The 27,391-nt window shown below is 39.5% G+C and overlaps 1 protein-coding gene across 1 annotated transcript; it reads left to right on the forward strand.

Annotated features, from left to right (window-relative positions):
- Positions 1–7,797: 7,797 nt before the first annotated feature.
- Positions 7,798–27,175, forward strand: NOL11 (nucleolar protein 11). The gene is made up of 18 exons (XM_068531259.1): positions 7,798–7,959; positions 10,538–10,651; positions 10,773–10,829; positions 12,080–12,228; positions 14,078–14,135; positions 14,459–14,603; positions 16,285–16,473; positions 19,342–19,418; positions 20,583–20,706; positions 21,201–21,289; positions 22,127–22,201; positions 22,647–22,831; positions 22,983–23,108; positions 23,263–23,493; positions 23,942–24,020; positions 24,542–24,634; positions 26,490–26,597; positions 26,757–27,175. Exons 1-18 carry the CDS (start codon positions 7,819–7,821, stop codon positions 26,871–26,873), a joined length of 2,157 nt encoding a protein of 718 aa, XP_068387360.1. The 5' UTR covers positions 7,798–7,818; the 3' UTR covers positions 26,874–27,175.
- Positions 27,176–27,391: the final 216 nt, after the last annotated feature.

The following is a 27,391-nucleotide window of genomic DNA, read 5'->3' on the forward strand; positions in this document are numbered from 1 at the left end:
CTTCCCAGAGGGAGCGTTGGAACCTATAAAGGGGACCCCCTAAGATGTCACGTGGTATTCTCTTCTCTCCTATTTGGAGGCATTTGCTATTTTACTTTCCTCTAAAAGGTGGTCTCCAGCTCAAACATCTGGGTTATTCATAATGGCTGTACACATAATGGCTCTCTAACTCTAGTCCCAGCCTCCGTAATGCCTGCCACTGGGTCTCCAAGACCTTCCCTCAAATCCACCTCCCCATCGCCTACCCCCACTGAGACAGTGGAAGCCACCACCCTTGTCTAGATTCTAGCAGATAAAGATGTCTTTCTGGGACTTCCCTGGTGGCCCAGTGGTTGGGAGTCTGCCTGCCAATGCAGGGGACACGGGTTCGAGCCCTGGTCCGGGAAGATCCCACATGCCGCGGAGCAAATAAGTCCATGCGCCACAACTACTGAGCCTGCGCTCTAGAGCCTGCAAGCCACAACTACTGAGCCCACGTGCCAAAAAAAAAAAAAAAAGATGTCTTTCTGACATCCCAAACTCTGGGAAACATTTTCCTATTGAGCCGTGTTCTCTGGGGTTTTGAACGCTAACATAAAGGTGATACTGATGGTCCTTCAGCTGCACTGAGGTTTGCCTGGTTTCCCTAAAGAGCATGAGGAAATTTGGACTGAGTTCAAAACAACTGACTCTCAAACTAGCTTTGGGAACGTAGCTCTTCTAGAGTTTGGGGATTCCTCGTGTGTGTGCATATTTTTAATAACACTTATAGATACTAATTAAATGTAATTCAGGGAATAAGTCATCTGTATTTTGAGATAATGAATTTAATTTTACTGGAATTAAATCTAATTTAGTTCCATAAAAAATAATTTCTTGATATGAGAACACTACATAAACTGCAAAATTCTAAGCATAAGTGGCCACTCTGTTTCCAAACATTAAAATTTAGATGAGAAAAAAACTAGGTATAGCTAACATTTGCCATGAAGACAGGCCCCCAAAAAAATGTTTAGCAGAAAAGTGGAAATGTTTGTGTCAAAAGCACCAACCCTCTTGCTCCTTTCCTACTGACTTCATTAACTAAGACAAAACATAAGCAATTTATAAATCTGTATTTATACAAAAAAAGGTAGTCAACTAAAAGTTTAGCTTAAGAATAGAATGAAATTATTTTGGAGGGCTGGTTGAGAAGGAGGGGCTTAGTTGCATTGCTTGTCTTTAATCCATACACACCCTCATACTTACTCATGGGACGTGGGAGTGGTGGGAAACAATTCCCAGACAGCTGAACAGGGGCCTAGCCCAGACCCACTTGACCTTTCCCTTAGCAGCAATTCCACAAAGAAGCCCATCAGTACCCACCCCCAGGCTGCCCCATGTGCCAGACCAAATAGAGTTTAGGGGTAGAAAGAGTTTAAGCAGCCTCAAACCTCTTCTTTAGCCCCATCCCCAAAACATTGAGACAAACTATTAAGTTACCCTCCTCCTAGGCTGACCTGGGTGCTTTATCTTCAGCCTGCATCCCCTCCTGGCCCTCCTTGTGAACTGGGTCACAGGGCCAATCTCTGCTTTGGTCCTCATTCCTCATTCTGGTCCTGATATAATTTATTCTATAATCTAGTACAGTCTTTCATCCTTTTTTTCTTTTTCCTTTCCTTCCTTCCTTTTTTCCTTTCATGGTGCCTGTTATGTAGCAGACACTAGGAGAGCACAGGGGACATAGAAGTGAGCAAAAATAAATCTGGTCTCTCACCTTATTGTTTAATGGAAAAGATACATAATACTTACATAATCACACAAATAAATGTGTAACTGCTACTTGATACAGGGTCAGTGAAGGAAAGTTACATCATATTAGGAGAGCATAGACCACAAGGAAAAGAGGGCTATTCAGTGGAGACTGAGATGTGAAAAGTATGCGGCAGTTAGTTGATTTAGGAGAAGCTAAAAGCATTCCCAGCAAAGGAAATAGCATGTACAAAGGCCCTGAGGTGGGAGAGGGCATAGCCTATTCCAAAACAATATAGCTTGAGTCAGGAAACAAGGGATATTTGATGAGAGATGAGGCAGGAAAGAGTAATAGGGGTCAGATCTTGCAAAGCCCTTGTGGATAGGGTTGCCAGACTTACCAAATAAAAATACAGGATGGAGACTTCCTTGGTGGTCCAGTGGTTAAGACTCTGCATTTCCACGGCAGGGGGCGCATGTACGGTCCCTGTTCGGGGAACTAAGATCCTGAGTACCGCATGGCATGGCCAAAAAAAACAGGATGCCAGGTTGAAATTAATTTCGGATATGCAATGAATAATTGCATAAGATATATTTATACTAAAAAATTATGTGTTATCTGAAATTCAGATTCAACTGGGCATCCTGTGTTTTGTTTGGCAGCCCTATTTGTGGGTCAGGTAAGGATTTGATCTTGTTCATCTTGAGACCAAGGTATTAAAGGATTTTAAGCAGAGGTGGCATAATCTGATTAGAATTCTAAATAGATCATACTGGCTACAGATTGCAAGGGGGCAAGTGGAGAAGCAGGGAGACAAGGAAGCAATTACACTGGCCACGTAAGAGGGGCTTGGACTGGAGGGGTGGCGGTGGAGAAGGAGAGAGGTGAGCCACTAGAGCGAATTTTAGAAGATAAAATCAACAGCACTTGGGATCTACTCGGGTCCCATTGCTTTAGACACCTTCCATGTGCCGATGAGGCCCAAATCTACATCTCCAACCTGAGCCTCTGCCAGGAGTGCCAGGATCCGATGAGCTACCCACTTATTTGGCATCTCAAACTGAACACAGTCAAAATAGAACTCTGGGTCTACTTCCTCAAACCACTCCCTGCGAAATCATCTCCTTCCCCATGTCAGTAAAGAACACCCCAACCCACCTGGTCCCTCAAGGCAAACATGCCCTTAATTCCTTTCTTCCGCTCACTGCCGCATTCAATCCATCCACCATCCTGTTGACCCTACCCACTAAATCCCATCCTGAATTGGTGCATCTTTTTTCTATCTCCACTATTATCACCTACCACAAACCACCACCTGTTGCATCTAGAAGAATGCCAGAGCCTCAAAACTGGTATATCTATTTCTACTTTTATTCACCTCTGAACCATTCTCCACTTGGGAGCAAGGATGATCTTTTCGAAACAGAAGTCAGACCTTAGCTTAAAACCCTTCAATGACTTCTTATTGCATTTAGAATATGCCAACTCCTCATCTAGCTTACAGAGAGCCCTACAAAATTAGGGTCCCTGCCTGCCTCAATCTCATCATCATCTAGTCTCCCCCTCACCTGACCCCTTCTTGTCCATCAGATCTCAGTGGAAAGGTCTCATCTTTAGGGAGACTTTTCTTGAGCAGATTGTCTCCCACCACTGGATTGCGAGCTCTCTGAGAAGAGGAACTTCCCCTGTCTCCTTCGCTACGGAATTCACAGCTCCTAGGCACTCATCAGTATTTGGGAAATGAACGAGTGCATTGGTACAGTTTGGATCTGGGAGACAAGGGAGAAGTTTCAGGGGTTTCCAACCAGATCTGAAGCCCTGCCCTGCTCTTGCTTCACCCTGAACCTCAGTCCGGTGACTGGAAACTACTTCCGGTGGCCAGACCTTTCTCAGGGTGTTTATTCATTCACCTGCCAGCACTCCCTTTTCCAGAGCTCTGCTCACTGTTCAGGGCTCCCCTGACTTCAACTTGGACCCCTGGTGATGACAAGTTGCCCAGCCCAAACTCTTCCTGAAGATTGTTGGGTTCCGTGAGCATTTGACTCTGCCCACCCATCTAAAACCCCTCAACCCAGGTCTTTTCTCCCATTTCCCTATCCTATTACAATTAAACCACAAATGCTTGCTTGACCTCAAATTCCAGACACAGCCATTGGGTTTTGGCATTCACTGGGAGGGCACTAGCATGAGACTGAAATGTATACAGATTATGAAAAGAGAGCTTAGATTCTTCCTTTATCTCTGATATTTGCTGTGGGAAACATCTTCAGAGGTGTCTGCCTGAGTGCCAGTAATATTGTCCAGTTCATTTCTGTGGCCTCAAAGGCATTTTGAGAGTCTAAAACTGGAAAACATATCTCAGAGTAACTTAAACCTTTATTTAAGCACCATTAAAACTTCCATATAATGTGGAGACTTGGTAGAATATATATATCTACCATCCATCCTGTTCTCAGAATGGTGCTTCCAGAAATGTTCCTTTGGCAAAGCATTTACTACATCCCATTCAAGCAATGCACAAATCATCAACTGTCAATCTTCCATGAAAAATCTATAATGAGTAACATTCTCCCTTTTGAATATGGGCACGCATCCCTACTATATAATTAGATTTATTCATTGTATATTTATCACCTGATTCTATTCTAGGAATTGAATGTGAGAGGCAGTATCTTCCCCCAGCCTTCATAGCTAGGCAGCCAAGCAGCATAAACATGCCAAACAATCCAAATAGAATGAACATCCACAGCTCACATTAAAATGTACAGGGTCACAGCTGCCTTTGAAGACCAGCCCTTAAACGTCTCTAACCAGTGATGGATAGCCAGGCCTTGCTCTCGCTCATTGACCTTGATTGATTCATCTTGGAAGTGGAACACTTTGACCCGTTCTTATCTTAGGCTAGGTTGCAGAAGACTCCTAGTGCCCTCATCACAGCTGGTGTCCTTCCAAAAAGGACCGCGATCTTCTTCGACTCAAATTTACAGACAAACATGCCAGTGCAGTTCTGGGTTTCTCAATCTGTTAAGTCTTACTTTATCCTAATGGGTCAGGTGCGCTTCCCGTTTATTACAATGGCTTGCCATATAAGTGTGATTTATTCAACAAGCATGTATTAAACTCTTTATATAGATCAGATACAACTGCTGGTGCCATGAATACAAAGATGTAAAGTGATTCGTTCAATCAAATGGCACAGTTTTTACTGAGTGCCTACGAAGTGCTCGGAGATGAGGATGCATAGGCAAATAGGACAGAGAGGGACCGGCTACCCTCAAGAAGCTTATGATACAGTGGGGGAGCCTAGGTAATGAGCAAATAAATAGATAAAATAGTTTAAAACTGTGATAAAAAGGAAACAGATAAATTGAGTTGGGGGGTGGGGTGGGAGGATGGACACAATTTAGTTCATAACACTGATCCAAAAAGAGAAAGAAACAAAGAAAATTTAAAGATCTATCTCCAGTCGCATAATCTTTTCTAGGGCTAAAAATAAGAGTCAGAGTTGTTCCAATTCTTAGCATTTGTAAGAAGTTCAGTAGCCTTCCTAGAGCAGCTGTTCTTTTCCTTGCCCTAAGGTCTCTTGGGTACCAGGAAGGTGGGGCTTAGTTTTCACTTCCAAGGTGAAAGCCCTCCCACGTTTTCTTCCTATTTTGACTCCCTCAGGGTCTTTACACCTAGTCCAGACTCCAGAACTCAGGAAAGGTTGCTCCATCTCTCTTTTCTGGAACCAGGAACTTTGATCTCGCCCTTCCCAGGCAGGTAAACTTGATCCCTATACTTGCTCTTCAAGCGCAAGTCTGGGTACAACCCTTGGGAGTCCTGAGGCCCTTTCAGAGGGTCCATGAAGACAAACTCTTCAGATGTTATTTTCCTTTTGGGGAGTACTACGGAGCTCTTTTGGTATGGTATGACATGTGATACCACAATGGACTGAGTGCAGAAGCAGATATGAGAATCTGGTTACCTTTTATTAAGCCAGACATTAAAGAGATTTGCAAAAATGTAAAACAATGCCACTCTTCTCACTAAATTGTTTCTCAAATTATTTTTTATAAAAATGTTATTTATGTTTATATAAAGTTATTTATTCTTTTGACTGTGTTCGGTCTTTGTTGCGGTGTGTGGGCTTGTCATTGCAGTGGTTTCTCTTGTTGCGGAGCACGGGCTCTAGAGCTCAGGCTCAGTAATTATGGCACATGGACTTAATTGCTCCACGGCATGTGGGATCTTCCTGGACCAGGGCTTGAACCTGTGTCCCCTACATTGGCAGTCAGATTCTTAACCACTGCGCCACCAGGGAAGTCTTATTATTTATGTTAACGTGTTTACATTTATTATTTTCAAATGAATAAATACATATTTCTCAATACATATTTCTCAACTCCCCACTTTTAATTTCTAATACAGTTAATATCAATAGATGTACCTCATAAAAACAGAAGCTTTTTGCAGTCATCAATAATTTTTAAGAGTGTAAAGGAATCCTGAAATCACAAAGTTTGAGAACCCCTGTTTTAAAGTCTTCAAGCTGAAGAAGAGGGAAAGCACACGTACAGAATTATGAGTAAACTTTCACTCTTTATTCATTAGTCCCCCAAATATTAATGGGACAGGCACTATGCCAGATACTAGTGATAAATCCAGAGTCCCTTCAAAGAAATAAACATAATGGGGGAAATACATGAGTAACTGGGCCATTCCGGTACTGGATGTACCAATAACACTGGTGCCCTGAATCAGACATTTAATCCAGTCTCAGTCAGGGAAGACTTCCTGGAGGAGGAGGTGTCTAGCCCAGCATCTCAAATATGGGCAGTAGGTGCAAAACACGGTTCAGTAGAGAGACTGTGCTGAGAGAAAAAGAAAGGTTTCACAGAGGCCAGGATGTCTAGGCTGTATCTCACTGTACTTCTTTTCCAAATAACAAAGGGGCCACAAATTCAAAGTCAACCTCCTTAGGCACTTTGAAAAAAAAAGACCTATTAGCCTTATTAAGAATTTACAGTAGGGAATTCCCTGGCGGTCCAGTGTTTAGGACTCCACGCCCCCACTGCAGGGGGCACAGGTTCCATCCCTGGTCGGGGAATTAAGATCCCACATGCTGCATGGTGAGGCCAAAAAAAAAGAATTTACTGTAGGTATTTGATTCTTTCATAATAGCTGCATAATCTCCTATCTCCTGTGTTATAATGCTGTGGCCACGAGCAAACACAAACAAGGTGATCCGTGTGGATGCGTAATCTAAGCTGATGTGGAGGCATTTTGCTTTGTGATGTAGCACATAGTACATATCTGTTAATTGCCTATTTACGTGGTTTCGCCCTAAGAACATGCACAATTTATCTTTTTTGAGTTTTTATATTATTGATTGAATCAGTCATGTTTATCTTAAAAATCTCTCCCAGAAATGGCCTTGCCAAAACTTGCCCAGAGGGATCTTGAACGTCACCTGCTTCATCAGACAAGTTTGAATTTCCTGTAAGCTGGAGAGACTTCCCCGCGGGTGCTCAGAGAGCCAAGGGGGACAGACAAGCTGGGAGGCCCAAAAGGCCGCAGAGACCAGACCTTTGTGGCGGGTTCTGAGAAGCAGGGGGTATTAGGCATTTCAGTTAGGTACAGCACGTTATGAAGAGTTAATCTGAAGAGAGAAATATTTTTCCTTTGGGACACTGTTCTATGAAGCCGTGTTAGTAATTCCTAGAGAGTTCGCTTCAACTATAAAAATCTAGTTTGTTTATATTCGGCCACTTGCCACGCTCATCCTTCAGCCTCTCAAGTCCGTAGCTGAATAAGGGGCAGCGGATGCAGTACCTAACAGGTAAGATCTCCCCCGCCCGCCCATCCTTTCCCGTCTAGAGCAGTACACCGGGACTCGGTGGCATGGCCTGGGAGGCGGAGTCTAGACGCAAACTCCAGGCCCCGCCTACCCGACGGCGTCCGCAGCGCCGCTAGCGATCTCCACCCGCCAGAGGTCGCAGGCTCCGCGAGCAGGTATCTCAGTTAGCGAGCGACTAATCCAGTCGGCGAGAACTAATCTAGTTCTCACGAGAGAAAGCGCGAAGCCTGCCGGGACGGACGCTCGGCCTTCCGCAAGTTGGACCAAGATGGCAGCCTTGGAGGAAGGGTTCACGTTGACTGCGGTACCGCTGGGTTCCGGGCCTGACGGACCCCTTGGAGTGGAGCAGAGCGACAAAACAGACCAGTTTCTAGTGACGGACAGCGGCAGGACCGTCATCCTCTATAAGGTGAGAGCGATAGGATCGGAGCGCCCCCGCTGCTGTCTCGCCCCTTTCTGAGTTCGGAGCCGGAACCTCAGGTTTCTCACAGCTTTGGAAAGAGATCTTGCAGCGGGCTTAGTGGAGAGCCGCTGTGGCCTTTTCGGGACGCTGAATGAGGTCTAGAATCTGACTCGGTTGTTCTCCCGGAGAGGCATATTTCCGAGTTGCAGTCGGCAGAGCGTCTAAGTGCACGTGGGCTAGATTCGGAAAGGAAAGGAAACCTGTGCTTTCGCTTCATATCTCCCGGAGATATCCTTGCTGAGATCCCCTTCTGGGGTCTCTGTCAGCCCAGCTGCCCGCAGAAGGGTTGAACGGAGATTGGCTGGGTGGGAGAAGATGTCACTGCCAGAACAGTGCTTTAGCCTTGTGTCCGTACACTTCTTACCCACTCATTAGGGGGGAAAGTTTTGTCGGTATTTTGTTTTGGCTTTTTGCTTTCTTGGCAGCTTAGTAGGCATCTTGATTCCGAGTGACCTGTTGCCAGCTGTGGTTCACCCTATGAATCCTGGATTTGCGTCCCTTGAAGTCTACACACCCCGCCCCCATTTAGCCTAAGGACTGCTTCAGCACATTTTCTAAACTTTGCTCTTAGTGGTTTCATAGAAAGTAATTCTTTTTATGTGAGCTGCTGAACAGTTTTCTGTGTCTTTAAGAAGTTGGGTATCTCAACATCGGTAATCATCAGGGAAATGAAAACCAAAACCACAATGAGATATCACCTCACACCTGTCAGAATGGCTGTCATCAAAAAGAACACAAAAAAATAAATGTTTGTGAGGACGTGGAGAAAAGAGAAGCCTTGTACCCTGTTGGTGGGAATGTAAAGTGGTGCAGTCACTATGGAAGACAGTATGGTGATTTCTCAAAAAACTAAAAATAGAAGAACCATATGACCCAGCAGTTTCACTCCTGGGTATATATCCAAAAAAACCCCAAAAAACAAAAACACTGATTCGAAAAGATACATGCACCCAGTGTTCATAGCAGCATTATTTATTATTATTTATTATCTTCCATTCCAAGATATGGAAGCAACCTAAGCGTTCATCAATAGATGAATGGATAAAGAAGTGGTGTATATATATACAATGGAATACTACTCAGCCATTAAAAAAATAATGGGACTTCCCTGGTGGCGCAGTGGTTAAGAATCTGCCTGCCAACGCAGGGGACACAGGTTCGAGCCCTGGTCCAGAAAGATCCCACATGCCGCAGAGCAGCTAAGCTCGCGTGCCACAACTACTGAGCCTGCGCCCTAGAGCCTGAGCTCCGCAACAAGAGAAGCCACCGCAACGAGAAGCCCGTGCACCGCAGCGAAGAGTAGCCGCCGCTCGCCGCAACTGGAGAAAACCCGCGCGTAGCAACGAAGACCCAACACAGCCAAAACTAAAAATTAATAAATAAAATAAATTTTAAAAAAAATGAAATTTTGCCGTTTGCAGCAACATGGATGGACTTGGAGGGCATTATGCTAAGTGAAGTGAGTCAGAGAAAGACAAATACTGTGATAGCACTTATGTATGGAGTCTAAAAACTGCAACAAACTAGTGATTATAACAAAAAAGAAGCAGACTCACAGATACAGAGAACAAACTAGTGGTTACCAGTGGTGACAGGGAGGGGGGGAGGGGCAAAATAGGGATAGGGGAGTAAGAGGTATAAACAGTTATGTATAAAATAAGCTACAAGGATATATTGTACAACAGGGGGAATATAGCCAATATTTTATAATAACTGTAAGTGGAGTATATAACCTTTAAAACTGAATCACTAGATGGTACACCTGTAACTTATATAATATTGTGCAGCAACTATACTTCAATTAAAAAAAAAAAAGCTAGCTGTCTGCTTTGAAGTTTGGGGAACAGGTTGCCAACAGTACTATCCTGTTTGCTTGTTTTGATGCTTCTGAAGACACCATTGGTTTTTAGCTGGCTGTCAAGTGGACTTTTTGCAGTTCCTGCATAGGAATAGAGTGGCTGATTAGAATTGGCATGATTCCAGCTATCCTTACTCTATTTCTCATGCCCCTGTTCAAGGGCACAACTGCATCAATTTTTTAAGTATACTACTATTGTTCATTATCAAAGTGCCGATATTAATTTACTTTTTTTCATTTTAGGAACTTATATTTTCAGTTTAACTACTCTTTCAAAGTTTTTTTTTTTTAATTGCAGTAAAGTACACATAACAAAATTTACTATCTTAATGACTATAAGTGTACAGTTCAGGGTATTAAGCACATATATTCACATTGTTGTGCAGTCATCACCACCATCCATCTCCAGAACTCTTTTCATCTGGCAAAACTGAAACTCTGTACTCATTAAATAATAACTCCCAATTTCCCCAACCCCAGGCAACCACCATTCTACTTTCTGTCTTAAGTGGAATCCACATTGTATTTGTCTTTTTGTGACTAGCTATTTTTTTAATTTAGGAGATTTGTTAAATGGTATCGTTTTAATGATTTCTTTCGAATGTAAATTTAATTGCTTTAATGTCTGAAACTGACTTTTTGAATATTGTATGTTCATTTCATTAGGTTTCTGATCAGAAACCCTTGGGGAGCTGGTCAGTGAAACAAGGTCAAATTATAACATGTCCAGCTGTGTGCAACTTTCAAACTGGAGAGTATATTGTTGTACATGATAATAAGGTGAGTTCTAAAACTTTTATATAATATATACAAAACAAATCAAATTTTGATTTATTAACTATTCATGTTGTATGTAAATCGAAATTGGAATGCTTTTTTAAGTTGTATGTTTTTATTTCAGGTCTTGAGAATATGGAGTAATGAAGACGTAAACCTGGATAAAGTATTTAAAGCGACAGTAAGTCTTTGGATTTTCCAACATATTTATTTAGTTTATTGGTGAGACGGAATAATTTGTAATGTAGCAGTTATTTATCTTAAAGTGTCTGTGAACGTGACATAAAGGTTATAACCAGTTTTTCATTCTAGCTCTCGTACAGTATATCTTAGTAAAATGTCTCAATTTATGAGTTAATATGTTAGAAAATGTTACATGATGTTATTTTCATATGAGGTTGAGGACTTAAATAATTCATGAATGATACATTTATAGTTATTTCCATGAGTTTAAATGTTTGTGGTGTGTCCCTTGCAAGAGCAAATGAACTTCATTGTTCCCTTTCTTAAAATAGGTAGAACAGACCCTGCAAGTTTCAGGCATTATACATTTTAAAAGTGGCACATACTGCAGTGAAAAAGAACCATGACTAACTAACTGTGCCTTTTCTCCTGATGACCTAAAGTATGTTAATTAACTTTTTCTTATAAAATGAAGTTCTCTAACTAGGTTAATCTTGAAAGTTCTTTATGGTTCTAAATGTCTAACTCTAAATACAATTGGCATATTTTAGAAGTGGTTCACAACAGAGCTGATTCACATACAACCGCAGTTGTCACCCGGACCCTTGAAACTTCTAGCCAGCTACCTGTGCTGCCCACTGGCTCCAGTCATTTTGTTCACCCTGAAGTAACACGATCCTGAATTTTACACAATGGGGTTTTTTTTTTTTTTTTAATCCTACATATGGTGTTAACTTCTTTTCCTGGGCTTGCAGGCTATATATACATACATACATATATATACACATACACACACACACCCATATATAAATGTGTGTGTGTGGCCCATGTATTTATATATGGCATCTTCCTTTTTCTAATACCAGAACCGCTTATAACTGCATTAGTGCCTTTGTTTGTACCTCTCCTCACCTCCAGTTTCGAGAGACCCAGGTTATAGCCTAACCTCCAGTATTTACAGTGGAAAGATAAACCAAAAATGAATAAAAGTGATTACTTATGGGGGTGAGCAGGGGAGAGGATAGAGAATAGGATCAAAAGTTAGACTTCTGAATGTATTTTGTGTTAGATTTAACTTTGTATTTTATGTTTAGACTTAACTTTGGAACCATACATAATTATAAAACAAAATTGAATAAAAATGAAAGCAAATCGGTCCCTTAAAGATAAGCCTTCTGTAAATGTCCTGATTCTATTAGGTGGCAGTTCCTTTAGAATAAAAATTTAAATGTTTTTATGTTCTTCTAGTTGTCCGCTGAGGTATATAGGATACACTCGATACAGGGGACAGAACCTTTGGTGCTGTTCAAGGAAGGTGCCATTCGTGGTTTAGAGGCCTTGCTTGCAGAGCCCCAGCAGAAGATTGAAACTGTTATCTCTGATGAAGAAGTGATTAAGTAAGTTCTAATACTTGTAATTTTTTTTTTAATTTATTTATTTATTTTATTTATTTATTTTGGCTGTGTTGGGTCTGTGTTGCTGCGCACAGGCTTTCTCTAGTTGCGGCGAGCGGGGGCTCTTCTTCATTGCAGTGTGCGGGCTTCTCATTGCAGTGGCTTCTCTTGCCGCAGAGCACGGGCTCTAGGCGCATGGGCTTCAGTAGTTGCAGCATGTGGGCTCAGTAGTTGTGGCTCACGGGCTCTAGAGCACAGGCTCAGTAGTTGTGGCGCAGGAGCTTAGTTGCTCCGCGGCATGTGGGATCTTCCCGGACCAGGGATCGAACCTGTGTTCCCTGCACTGGCAGGCGGATTCTCAACCACTGCCACCAGGGAAGCCCCTAATACTTGTAATTTTTAACCAAAAAGAAAATGCACTCTGTGTTTTTTATAATATTTGCCTTGTTCAAAAGTATTTTGATTATAAACATGATAAAAGTAAGCTGATTGAAAACCGTCTGTAAGATAGTAGCCAAAATAACATCCCTCAAAAGCCTCTGGCGTGATAAGTGATTGAGGAAACTGGGGCCAAATGAGTCCTGTCCTAATAACAGAACTGAATGGTCAGTTATTTGAAAATTAAGTGAGTAATCCCACAAGACCAGAATCTTCTATCATATAGCCCTGACTGCCAAGGTCAGAACCCTTTCGCCTGAAGAAATGTGCAGCTTGTTGTTAGTGGAATCAGGATAGTGCTTTGAGACCTCTGCTTTCCCAGATTCTGGAATAAAACTTGGGAAATGACTCGCACAAATGATAGAAGGAAATCTCACAGTTTTACATCTATCCAATCCCTATTCTTTCATCCCATTTCCTGTTTGGTTAACTTGCTGCCCCTCCAGGCCCACCTGATGCAAACTAAATCTTTAAAGGTCCAAGCAAAGACTTGTACATAGTCACTGAACAATGTGGACGGTGACCAGTTATATCTTAGACTCAGTGAATGCCTCTAAAGTGTGAGCAACTGTGTTTGGAGGAGATCTTTTTTTTTTTTTTTTTTTTTAATTTTTTATTTATTATTTATTTATTATGTTTATTTTTGGCTGTGTTGGATCTTCGCCCCTGCGCGGGGGCTTTCTCCAGTTGCGGCGAGTGGGGGCCACTCTTCATTGCAGTGCGCGGGCCTCTCACTATCGCGGCCTCTCTTGTTGCGGAGCAGAGGCTCCAGACGCTCAGGCTCAGTAATTGTGGCGTACGGGCCCAGTTGCTCCGCGGCATGTGGGATCTTCCCAGACCAGGGCTCGAACCCGTGTCCCCTGCATTGGCAGGCAGATTCTCAACCACTGCGCCACCAGGGAAGCCCCTGGAGGAAATCTTTACACAAAAAGATATAGGTAGAGAATCTGGATTCTAATCCCCACTTTGCCAGAAAATGGCTGTGCAGCCTTGGTTACAGGCCCCTTACCCTCCCTATGCCTCAGTTCCCGCTGTCACTTGAAGAAGGCAGGTGAGATGCTAATGTTTTCCTGAGAACACGAGGCCCCAAAATGACTCTGAAAAAAGGAGGGGTGGGTCAATTAAGTTTGGGGAACACCGCATCTTGTCTTACACACCCTTGGTACTTCACGTTATTGTCTTTAAAGTTCTGGGAAGCTCAGCAACTTGCATTTAATCCAGAGATGCGTTTGACAGAGGAATGCCTTCTAGGTCCCCGTGGTAGATATTTTGAAACACTGAATTAAGTGTTCTCTGCTACCTCTCTGGCTCTAAAAAATATTTAATAAAAGATAATCTCTTAAATTTAGATTGATGATGTGCTTCTCTTAACTGGTGATTTTGCATTTTATAATTTTTCTTTTTCTTTTTTTAGGTGGACAAAGTTTTTTATGGTATTTAGGCATCCTGTGCTGATTTTTATTACTGAAAAAGTAAGTGATACCTTTAATTCCTGGCCCATTTTGTGGCATTTCAGAGTCATCTGTATGATTTTTAAAACTAAAATTGGACTTTAGTATTTCTTTCAGAAAATTTTTATATATTTTTAAAATACTGAAAAATCTATTAGTAATAATTATTTCTATGCCTAAATTAAAGAAATACGTTTTATAACTTTTTAAATTTAATTGGACAAGAGGTTTTTAAGCACTCATTAAAGTAATTACAGTGGGCCAACAACTGGTCTCAACATTTAAATATAGTTGGTGGAAATGGGAATACTTTTAAAGTAAAATAACCTTTTTTTTTTTTCCAGCATGGAAATTACTTTGCTTATGTACAAAAGTTTAACTCACGTATCCTAAGCAAATACACACTTTTACTTGGACAAGAAGAAAAATCGGCTGCACAGAGTTTTAGTGCATCTGTGTATCGGAAATTCATCTCTCTGATGTCATTAAGTAAGTATTTTTTTTTAACTTTCAGAGTTTATAAATAAAGGGGTATTACAGGATAGTGTTTTAAGTTCGAGTCTTCAGTTTTTACAGTTTTCTGTTGTAGTATTTCCCTTTCCATGCTTCCTTACAAGCATTTATGCCTTCACTTTTTGCATTTTGCCATGTCTAGTCATGCATTAGGTCAGTAATTCTCTGCAGGTAAATTTTATGTCTTAAAATTTTATCATAAGCAATAAATAATATAATACCAATAAAAAAGGAAAAATCACTCTTTATTATGATAAGTCCAGTTTTTTTAATATTATTATTAGTGAACCATGAAATACCTAAGGTTGGTACTGCATGAACTCCCCATTCCTCTTTTCCAACCTATAGTGTGCCATTCTTTGAACAGTGACAGAGACAGGTGGGTAAAAGGACACTAACAGAGCAGTCCTGTACTCTACTAGCCACCATTTTACAGATTTTTTTTTAATGCCTTGGAGTTTACCTCTACCTAACGCTCTAAGGTTTAATCCCAGTCTTATGCATCAAGGGGGCAAAAATGCCTTTGTGGTCTTCTCCCCCCAGCCCTTTATGGCTTCTTTTGAAGTTGTTTTGGGAAGGTTAAGGGAGGAAGAAACAGCATTATTTAGGAAACATTTTCATGTTATCACAGTTTAAAATCTTTGTGAAGTTTTTCAATGTGCAAACGTTTGCAGTGGCTGTTAAGAAAAAGGCTCCCTTCGTTTATCATGTCTAGAGTGTCATTGGAATCCGCTTAATACCTTTGCTTAAGAGGGACTGGTTTTCTTAAAGTTTAGCCTATAGGACATATTTATTGTTACACAGAAGTTTGTGAGTTGTGTTTTAGCTTTTGAACATTGAAGTAAGGGAATCTGAACCAAAGGGTCATAAAATCTTCATGTAACATAGCTAGAACCACATGAAATTGCCAAAAATACAATTGACCTACAAAACGCAGCAATTTAATAGGGTTTTAGGGTGCTGGAGTAACAAGAAATGTAATATTTAGACCAGAATGCTAATTAATTTCTAATAAGAGATACAGCCTTTTACTGACTGAATTGTCTGTATTCCTGGCAGTCCCCTCATATTTTAAGTTATTACAGATATTTACAATTTTTATTTCATGGCTATCATGACATTTCTTACTGAGATTTTTATTAATATTTCTCCTCCCTCAACTTTAGGTTTGTAGTATATTCTTTTTTTTTTTAAATTAATTAATTTATTTATTTTTGGCTGTGTTGGGTCTTCGTTTCTGTGCGAGGGCTTTCTCTAGTTGCGGCAAGTGGGGGCCACTCTTCATCGCGGTGCGCGGGCCTCTCACTATCGCGGCCTCTCTTGTTGCGGAGCACAGGCTCCAGACGCGCAGGCTCAGTAGTTGTGGCTCACAGGCCTAGTTGCTCCGCGGCATGTGGGATCTTCCCAGACCAGGGCTCGAACCCGTGTCCCCTGCATTGGCAGGCAGATTCTCAACCACTGTGCCATCAGGGAAGCCCCTGTGGTATATGCTTTGTGGGAAAGCATAGAGTGATGTGATTATTACATTTGTTTATTTTTCTGGTTGGATTCTCTATCAAATTGGTAAAATCTTATAAACAACTTAGTACATTTAACTATAACAGGTATAGAACTATCATTTATCCAGTAATGAACAATAAATACTTGTTTCCAACAGGCTCTGATGGATGTGTATATGAAACCTTGATACCAATACATCCAAGTGACCCAGAAAAAAATCAGAAGATAGTTCGATCACTGTTGCTCAAGTCCGTGGTGTCTGGCAGTGCTCGAAGTGGTGTTGCACTCACCATCCTGGACCAAGATCACGTAGCAGTCCTGGGACCACCACTATCAGCTTCTAAGGGTAACTAAAATCCAATCAGTTAAGAAGTCCTTTGGATTTTTTCCATCAAAGTGTACTTTTAAGTCTCCTCTTTCTTTTTCATTTATTTATTACCACCGTAATTCATTCTCTCTTTCACTGTAGCTTCCTAATTCTTGAATAGGTCTTTGATTTCATCTTGCCTTGATCAGTTTCTCTAAAACATTTCCTATATCACTCACTACCTTGCTTGTCACCAGTGTCTTAAATAAAAACTGCAGATATCTGTGCCAGCCTGTAGGCATTGGAAACATTGGTAAGACTTGCAGTAGAGGATTGAATTAATACCTTGGTGACATTTTAGCAGAATATAAATTCATTAGTCTTGGACAGCTTGAAATTTGGGGACTACTAGTGTGCCTTTTGTCTCTGTGACTTCAGAGCAGGATTTTCATCATCACCTCACCTCCTCACCCCCAAACACCCCTCCACACACACAATTGTAGTCTGTCATGAAGGACACAGTTGTACCTGGCCAGTGCAAGATTGGGGTCTCCCAGCCTACACTATAAAACTCCAAATCTATGGTTTAGCATTCAACTCTCGCCACAGTCTAGACCCTGTCCACGTTTTCCAGTCTCTTCTCCCAATTTCAAAGCAAGAACTCTCTGCTTTATTCAGGCTAGGCTCCCTATTGACTACAAACTTGATATGGCCATCCTTGTGTATTTTGTTTTGTTTCTTCTTTTTAAGATAGGAGCTACCACTTACAGCATACTGTCCTGTGCCAGGTGTTTTACTTGTATTTCATTATTTGTGTCATTTAATCCTCCAACAACCCTATGAGAGAAAGTCCAGTTACTATCACCCTTATTTTACAAATGAGAAACTGAGATGTTAGGTAACTAAGTAGTGGAACTAGGATTCAACCCAAGCAGGTTGACTCTTACGCCATATATCTTACCGCTCTTAAGTCCTGGCTTTTAACCACTTTACCAAGCTGTGCTTCTCCTCTCTCAACCCCCATCCTCCCTCTCTAGTTACTGCTCTAACCCCCAAAAAACTCACTAACCTCAGTAAAGTTTCCCATGTCTCTTTCCAGAGTTTTTTTTAATATATGCAAATACTACTAGTTATTTTTCTTCCTCTTTTTACACAAATGGTAGCATACCGTATCCTCTGTTGTACACCTTAATTTATCCACTTACCTGAGATATAGAGAGCCTTCCATAGCAGCATCTGTATTGACTTTATTTTTTTAAGAGGAAAATATAGGCAGAACATTCTGACATAAATCACAGCAATAGTTTTTTGCATCTGTCTGCTAACACAAAGGAAATAAAAACAAAAATAAACAAATAGGGTGTAATTAAATTTTAAAAGCTTTTGCACAGCAAAAGAAACATCGACAAATCAAATAGACAACCTACTGAATGGGAGAAAATATTTGCAAATGATATGACTGATAAGGGATTAATATCCAACATATATAAACAGCTCATACAACTCAAAGTAAAAAAAACAAACAACCCAATTGAAAAATGGGCAGAAGAACTGAATAGACATTTTTCCAAAGAGGAAATGCAGATGGCCAACACACACATGAAGAGATGCTCAACATCGCTAATCATCAGGGGAATGCAAACCAAAACCACAATGAGATACCACCTCACACCTGTCAGAGTGGCTGTCAACAAAAAGAACACAAATAATAGGTGTCGGCGAGGATGTGGAGGAAAGGGAAGCCTCGTACTCTGTTGGTGGGAATGTAAATTGGTGCAGCCACTGTGGAAAACAGTGTGGAGGTTTCTCAAAAAACTAAAAGTAGGACTACCATATAACCCAGCAGTTTCACTCCTGGGTATATATCTGCAAAAACAAAAACTAATTCAGAAAGATACCTGGACCCCAGTGTTCATAGCAGCATTATTTACAATTGCCAAGATAGGAAAGCATCCTAAGTGTCCATCAACAGATGAGTGGGTAAAGAAGTGGTGTGGGTGTGTATATATGTATGTGTGTATATATATTTGTGTGTGTGTGTGTGTGTATACATATATATATAATGGACTACTACTCAGCCATTAAAAAGAATGAAATTTTGCCATTACGGCAACATGGATGAACTTGGAGGACATGCTAAGTGAAATAAGTCAGACAGAGAAAGACAAATACTGTATGACATCACTTATATGTGGAATCTAAAAAGTGCAACAAACTAGTGAATAAAACAGAAGAAGCAGACTCAAAGATACAGAGGACAAACTAGTAGTTACCAGTGGGGAGAGGGAAGGGAGGAGGGGCAAGATAGGGGTAGGGGAGGGAGTAAGAGGTACAAACTATTATGTATAAAATAAGCTACAAGAATATGTATACAACATGGGGAATAAGCCAGTATTTTATAATAACTATAAATTGTGAATCACTATATTGTACAACTGTAATTTATGTAATATTGTGCAACAACTGTACTTCAATAGAAAATTCATTAATTTTTTTTAAAAATGCCTTATTTTTTTAGAGAAGTTTAAGGTTCACAGCAAAATCAAGGGGAAGATGCACAGATTCCCATATGCCGCCGCCTGCATATGTGTCCACTTCTTCTGTGAATTTCTGTCTTCATTACTCATTTTTATTCTTAATAAAGCAAGACCTATGTGTTTAACTATGACTTCCCTCCTCCCTCCCTCCCTTCTCCGCACCCCCAGCACCATATATTTATATTTGGCTGGCTTCTGAACTTGGACTTTTTTTTTTTTTTAATTTTTTGGCCGCACCACGAGGCATGTGGGATCTTTAGTTCCCCGACCAGGGATCAGACCCGCACCCCATGCAGTAGAAGCGTGGAGTCTTAACCAGTGGACCTCCAGGGAAGTCCCAACTTCTGAATTTGTATGTCTTATTTTATAGAATGCCTCTCCATATGGAATACAAAGTTTCAAACACTACAGGCTTCAAAAGAGTTACCACAAGGGACCAGCGGTCAAGTAAGTTTTTGCACTTTGGGGTTTTTTTCAAATGTACTTATTTTTGTGTCTGACAAATAGACTGTAAGGGAAGAGACCTCTTCGGATCTAAATATTTTGTCAGTTTTGATTAAAATAAATTAAGAAATATTTTCTACCTGCAAGATTATATTTAATTTGGTTATTGTTTTTATAGTTTCCTTATGTTTGTCACTTTCAAAAGACTAAATTATAAGCTAATTTTAGATCAGGAGAGAACAGTTAGCTAGTTAATAAAACTTTTTAATCTCACTTTGGTTTGATCTTTTTACTTTTGTATTTTGAACTATATCCAAGGGCTGTTACTTTGCCTAATAAATTAGTCTTTTAGGTTATATGTTAAATGTTATCATGGAATTACATAAGAATACTTAAAGAATTAAAATTTAAGGTGACCAGACTATAAACTTTCTGAGGCAAGGGACCTTGTCTTTTTTGTTCTCCATCATATCTTCAGTGCTTAACAAAGGTACTCAGTAAGTACTGGTTGTTTAGTGAATATAAGATATAAATACATCAAGATATAGGATGTTTTTGATCATTGTAATTAGACGATAAGGAGACTATGTTTCTTAGCATAGAATTCTAATTTATATTTAAACAAGTAATTTTCACAAAATTAGCCGTTCACAATTCCACTGCTCTAACAAACTTCACTTTTGATTTCCATATTCCTTTGAGCTTTTTGTTCATATACCTGTCTCAGTTTTACAATTTTATAATTGAGATCACGAGATAGAAACAGTGTTAAATTCTGCTTTTTTCATTTCGTACATCAAAACAGTTTGCCTGTGTTACAATAGCCTTTGTGAGTATCACGTTAATAGATGAGTAATACTTACAATATTTTAAACAATTCATTTATTTTAAATATATGTGTTGATCAAATTTTTATGAGTCAAAAGAAATTATCTTTAAATTATACTTTATTCAGACATGGGCAAAAATAAGAGCTTTGTAAACCTACCTCAATTAATAAATTGAACATATGGGATTATTCTGGAAAGTTGTTTAACTTCACCTTATCCTTTCTGTTATATTAAGATTACTTCCACCACAAGTTATTGTTATAAGTTATATGGCTTTGTTGAATCAGATCTTAGAAGAGAAAAAGGGTTGCTTACATTTTTGATAACTTTTTTGTAGCTCTGGTATCATGGGGAAAATTTGTTTATGCTACATGGAAAATTTCTAACTGTAATCCCATACAAGTGTGAGGTGTCATCATTAGCAGGTGCTCTTGGAAAACTCAAGCATAGTCAAGATCCAGGTAGGAACTTAAATGTTTTATTACTAAAAACCATTTTATAAACTTCTAGTTTGATATGTAGATTTTCACAGCTATCGGTTTGCATAACCTGTTCTTAATGTTGAAATTTGCCAGTGTTTGTTCAGATTTTATTGGTCCAGGAAGCTACCTTGGGAACAGTCCACACTGCAGACACTGCTGCAGGTTAAAGAGCTACGCTGCGTTTTGAACACCAGTGTTCTGACTTTAGGGGCAACGGGAAAGTCCTGCAGACAAAATCAGTAATGCTTTTTCCCTCCTTGGTTTACCAGTGGCCTCATCTGTTGGGCACATAGCCTTTTAGGATATTATGATTTACTGATCTGAGGTTATTGGTAGAATGAAATGGACTTTAAAGCCGCTCTTGAATTGTGCATGAGTGGTGGTTGTTTTATTGTTCTTTGTTTGATAGATTGGCTGGGTAAATACCAATAGGTCAGAAAATTCCAGAAATTGTGTGTTTTGTGTTTTCTTAGACATTCATGCCATGACTCATTTTGTAAACTGGGAAACATCACAGGGATATGGACTTGGATCTGAGAACTCAGAGCAGTCAAAGAGAATCGTAAGTTTGGTAGTTGAAATAGAAATGTTACTACAGATGTTAAAAAACAGAAAAGGCTGAATTATTTTAATAATTCATATTTGTACAACTCTTAAAACTTGCTCTTAATGATGGGGTGATTTGAAGCTTGAACCCAGTAACCTGACAGCCCTTATCCGAAAGTGACACATGTCGTCTAGTAGTTTTTATGGGCATGTGTGTAAGACCCAGGTGTAAAAATGGACCAGTTTGCAATTAGTAATAATACCTTCCTGAGTATAGAGATTTTATTTATTAAAAAATGAAAACCTGAAAACCTTAAAGATATTTAAGTTAAAAGTTGAAATAGACCCACTTTTCACTATAAAAAAACCAAACCCTAAAAAAGCTTGTGAATGGACTTTCCTGGTGGCGCAGTGGTTAAGAATCCCCGCCTGCCAATGCAGGGGACACGGGTTCGAGTCCTGGTCTTGTTCCCACATGCCCTGGAGCAACTAAACCCCTGCGCCACAACTACTGAGCCTGTGCTCTAGAGCCCGCGAGCCACAGCTACTGAGCCCGCATGCCACAGCTACTGAAGCCCACATGTCTAGAGCCCGTGCTTGGCAACAAGAGAAGCCACCGCAATGAGAAGCCCGTGCACCGCAATGAAGAGTAGCCCCCACTCGCCACAACTAGAGAAAGCCCGCGCACAGCAACGAAGACCCAATGCAGCCAAAAATAAATAAATTAAAAAAAAAAAAAGTTTGTGATTAGAGCAAAAGTTTGCCAGTCTCTTTGGGACATTTTATATTCTTCTAAATGTCTATTGCATCTTTTGTGTTGTTTTGAGAGCCTAATCAGTTTACTGAATTCCAGTTAAGGAGAAGGAAAATTGAAGCGAGTGTACAGCCGGAGGTTCCACCATCCACACAACTCTTAGCAGCCGTACAGGTAAATTTTAAAATATTAGAAATACGAAAAATCAACTCATGGTTAAAAGAAATCCTATGTACTTTTTATTGTCTTCCTCTTGTGATCATTTTTAGAGCTATGGCTAACATTTGTATAGTATATTGAGGTTGTCAGAGTGATGCTTTGGCTTATTTGACTCTCACTAAGCATTTTGTGAGATCAGTGTGATGGTGGCCTCATATCTCATTCACCTTTGCATTGAATGTTTACAATTTAGCTTCTTAGAAATTTTGATTTCTAAATCCTTGAGTTTTTTTTTTCTTTGTATTTTGTCTTTGTGCAGTAAATTGTAGTATCAACTCCAGTTTCACAGGAATGCATGAATGCTATTAGTGATTTAAGACAATGTTAAGCTAGGAACTTTTAAGTGCAGAGCGACATTTATTAATGTACCACACTGAACTCTTTACTTCTGCCCTTTCAGAAAGATTCAGAAAAACATATTGAAGTAGAACTACGTAAATTTTTGGCTGTTAAGCGGACCCCTGACTTTCATACTATTATTGGGGACGTAGTAATAGGACTTCTGGGAAGATATAAAGCAGAACCATCATTTTATCCTCGGAACTGTCTGATGCAGCTTATCCAAACGTGTGTGCTTTCTTACAGGTAAATGTTTCTGTACACCAAACTTTATACGCATAACTCTTTTGACCTTGTTTTTTGCAGTTCTGATTTTCATACTCTGAAAAAGCCTTATGAATTATTTGCAATTGAGAGTTTCTTAATATATAAAAATGATTCATGTTTTTGGTCTTAGCTTGTGCCCTGGCTTAATGGAGTTTGCCTTAGAAAAGACAGATGTGCAGATCCTACAGCTCTGCCTACAGCAGTTCCCTGACATCCCTGAGTCAGTCACCTGCGCTTGCTTAAAAATTTTCTTGAGGTAGGTTAGGAGCTGATGGTCCTTTTCTTTCACTGCATTTTTAATCTATTGTTTTATTTTATTTCTAAAACTTTGAAGGCTGAGAAAATGAAAAATTTTCCAGTCAGTTCAACTACTGATAAGAATTATTTCCTGCTTTCAATTAACATGATAGCATTGGTGATGACAGTCTTCAAGAAACAGATATCAATATGGAGTCAGTTTCTGACTATACTGCTATTATACAAGATGGGGAAATAGAAGAACAAACTGAAATTCTTCAAAATGGTTTCAATCCTGAAGAAGATAACTGTGAGAACTGTGCTCAGGAGTTGACTGAGAAGCCTCAGGCTGCAGCGGAGGAGAGCACTTCCTGCCCTGTTACAGGGAAAAGAGCAGCGCTACTGTATCCTTTGGAACAGTGTCCCTTGTATTGTCTCTTTCCCAGGGATGTAGTCAAATGCCAAGCAAAAACTAAGGGGTAATTAGATAATTTAAGGTGGTTTTTTCCTTTTCTTTCTTTCAGTTTTTTTCAGTTTCTGCTTGAAAATGGATTACATTCAATGCTGTGTTCAAACAACTTACTTAAACCTTCTTATTTAAGAAGCTGTACTAAGATAGAAGCTCTATCACTTCTAAAAATCAGTATACTGAATAAATACCAATTATCTATAATAGCAAAGTATTCCAGATGATCTCTAGTGACGAGGAGAATGTTCAGTGATAGCACTCTTCTAGAAAAGTAGAACTTTTGTATAAATTTAGAAAAATGTTACTGGGGAAGGGAATTACTCATTATTTCAGTAGAAAAGCCTTTATTGGTTGAAATGAGATTTTCCTTTATTCCCGAGTAGAAACGCAATTCTTCATTCAGCATATAGCGAGACGTTTCTTCTGCCTCATTTGAAGGACATCCCAGCACAACACATCACTGTGAGTGTTCTTACAAATCCTACAGGATCTTATTTCTGGGTTAAGTGTTGCTCCTTAACTCTACCCAGCTTCTAGGGCATTCAAAAGGTTATAAAGTTCTTTCATCTGAGTAAGAGGTTTCCCAGCCCTCAAGGTGAAAAATCGTGCTTGGGAGACTAGAGTGACCTGGGGGAGGCAGAGCTTGACGTGTTCCTGGTGCCAAACCCGAAGGCCGGGTTCATCCATCTAAGTTAGAAATGAGTAGGAACTAAAAAGAATTGCCCGGAGAAGGATTCTGTCTTCTCTACTTATTATTTACAAACAAAATAAGCTCCTCACCCACCCCTCCCAAACCAAATGAACTCTTCTTTGATGGCAGGGAGTGCATTTGATTCATTTTTGTGTCCCCTGATGTCTAGCATATTTGTTTGATGTACAGTTAAATTCAGTAGCCTCTTAAAATTCTCTCCAGTCTCTTTGTTAGCTTTACATAGAGAAAATTTTTCTATCAAAGTGATTGTTCTTTTCTCCGCCCCACCTAGCTATTTCTCCAGTATTTGTATTTCCTTTATCTGAAGTGTAGTGAAAATGCTACTATGACTCTTCCTGGAATACACCCTCCAACCCTGAACCAGGTGAGGTAATCTTTTTATTTTGATATGATGCTGGGAAAAATATGTTAAAAAAAAAAGGTTTTATGTATATAGTATCAGAATCTGGAATCCAGGAACTGATTTCTCCCTGTCTCCCTGTCTCTACAACCCTCCTCCCTCACCAAGTACACAAACCACTGGAGTGGATCACTCAATTTGGTAGATGGCTTTTTTAGAGCCATAATGCTATACTAAGGAACTTAAATTCATCTTAAATTCCTGATTCTTTATTGTGACCCTTTTCAAGAATTTCCTCAGCTTCGTTGGGAGAGAGTGATAATAAGTGTCCTCCTAATAACCTAATAATCCCAAGTCCCTCTTAGAGATAACCAATACTAAGAGTTGCATTTATGTCTAGAAATTTGCTTTCTGTACCTTAACTTATCTTTCTCTTGTCTTTCTAGTGCAAATTAGATCATGTGCATGCTATTCTGCAGCTTGTTTTTTTTCACTCATTGCTAGCTACATTTTACACATTTTCTGAATCAGGCTATATACATCTGCCACATTCTTTTTAACCACTGCATACTATTTGATTTTATAGAAAATCTTAATTTGTTAGTCCCCTATTGATTGGCATTTAAATTGCTTACAGTTTTTTGCTATTGTAAACAAACTTTCAGTGAGCATCTTTATACAAGTATTCTTGCATATTATGAGAGAACACCTGTTGGGTAAATTCCCATTAGTGAAATTACTGGATAAAGGGTGCATGCATTTTTAGTTTCGAAAATGCCAGGCTACCTTTCCAAAGGGTTGTGACAAGAGGTACTGTGGCCACCAAGATCTGAGACCTTACTCTCTGCTAGTCAAGTAGGTAACAAATAAGTGTTTTATTTTAATTTGCATTTCTTTGATAATAAGAAAGGTGGACCATCATTTCTTGCCAGTTTATATTCCTTTTTGTGTACTGCCTAATCAGGTTCTTTGTCCAATTTTTCTATTGCATTTCCTGTCTTTTTCATTTTGCCTTATAAATTATTCTTTGTATATTAAGAGAAATTAGTCTGTTTCTATGAAGTGTATTACAAATACTTTTTTCCTGTCACTCTTTTTTACTTGCTTTAGTGTAATTTTTGCCATAGATGAGTTTTTAATTTTCATGCTGTCAGAATTGTTAAGCTTTTCCTTTATGGCTTCTTTTTGGGTATGCCATGCTTAAGGCCCTTCCCACTCTAAGAGTGTAAAAATAGCCGCCCTGTCTTTCCCTAGTACAGTTCTTTTCCTTTTCTTTGTCTAACTCTTTGATACATATAAAGTTTATTTTGGTGTAGAGAGTTACATAGGGATCAGCTTTCCCCTCTTCCTGCAAATGGATAATTGGTTTCCTTAATGCTTTTTCATGACAGTGATATTTACATGTTAACAACACCATTTGAAGGTGTAGACTACATAGGATACTTTAATAAATGTATAGTAATAACTTTATTTTAGTTCTTGGTAGCTTATCTATAATACAGGACACCTTATTCTTGGGTCATAGTGTATATTTCAGAATAGGAGATGAGTGGGTTCTTTTTTTTGTAGCTGCTAGTAGTTATCAAGAATTTTAAAATAAAAAGTGCTAGCTCTCCCTTGGATTAAATATCACTGTGACTTTCTTTTTACTGATTAATCTGATGGAAAAGATCCAATTATGCTTGTAAAATGACAAGTATAAAAGCAGAAAAGAGGCTTTTTAGAATGCTTAGAAATTCCTTCATCTCTAAGACGTTCAGACTTCTGTAAAGAAGACTTATTTTTTCTTATAACTGTTTGATATTATTATGGACTTTGTAAAATGAATTAACCTAAAATTAAATTTAAAATCTTAGCTCCTTTTCCTGTTTATCTTCAGATTATGGATTGGATATGTCTACTTCTAGATGCTAATTTTACTGTTGTGGTAATGCTACCAGAAGCAAAAAGGCTACTGTTAAGTCTTTACAAGTTTGTGAAATCCCAGGTATGTAATTATTGATACATACTGAATTCTGTTTGTAACCAAGAAGCACCAAAATTATAATTTATTAAAATTTTTCTTGGAATAGCCCTAAGTAATCGTGGAGGATTTATTCAAATGTACAAGTTATGGTAAAAGTTATTTTGGAACTTTTTTCTTTAGATAAGCATTTGTTCTGAGCTCAACAAGATTGAAGTAAGTTTTCGTGAGCTACAGAAATTAAATCAAGAAAAGACTAATAGAGAATTATATTCAATTGAAGTGCTGGAACTCTTCTGATATTACCAGTTCTCCTTCATAGACGTTTTATGAAGCTCTTTTATGTGGATTCTTCCTACTCAACCAGGCAAGAGATGTGTTTTGTTTGTGACTGTCTCTTCGGTGACAAGAGAAATGTCTGAGCAAGTACCTAGACCATCACTTATTGATTCTCCTAGGCCGGACTGCAGGTTTCACGTGAACCTATTCTAGCTTATGGACACTGGTGGGGAGAGATTCTGAAACTTTTAAAAATATGTAACGGAGGTGTTTTTAAGTAAACTTATTTGTGTATTGATAAAAGTTGAATTTCTTACCATCCATTTGAATAGTTCTTCTTTTAATAAAAAACCACCATTGAAGAAACAGTGATTCTAGGAAAACCATGGTTTTATCAGAGTCAGAAGCTGTCCCAGCTCATCTGTGTTCATGGGGGACAGAAGAGGGCATTTCCACAGGCAGGGTGGGAAGGGGCCTTGTACACGAATGTGCTTATCTCCTGCCATCGTCTCCCGTTCTTTACCTCCTTGCACTACCTT

This window comes from Eschrichtius robustus, chromosome 20 (assembly GCF_028021215.1).
Source record: "Eschrichtius robustus isolate mEscRob2 chromosome 20, mEscRob2.pri, whole genome shotgun sequence".
Taxonomy (NCBI): domain Eukaryota; kingdom Metazoa; phylum Chordata; class Mammalia; order Artiodactyla; family Eschrichtiidae; genus Eschrichtius; species Eschrichtius robustus.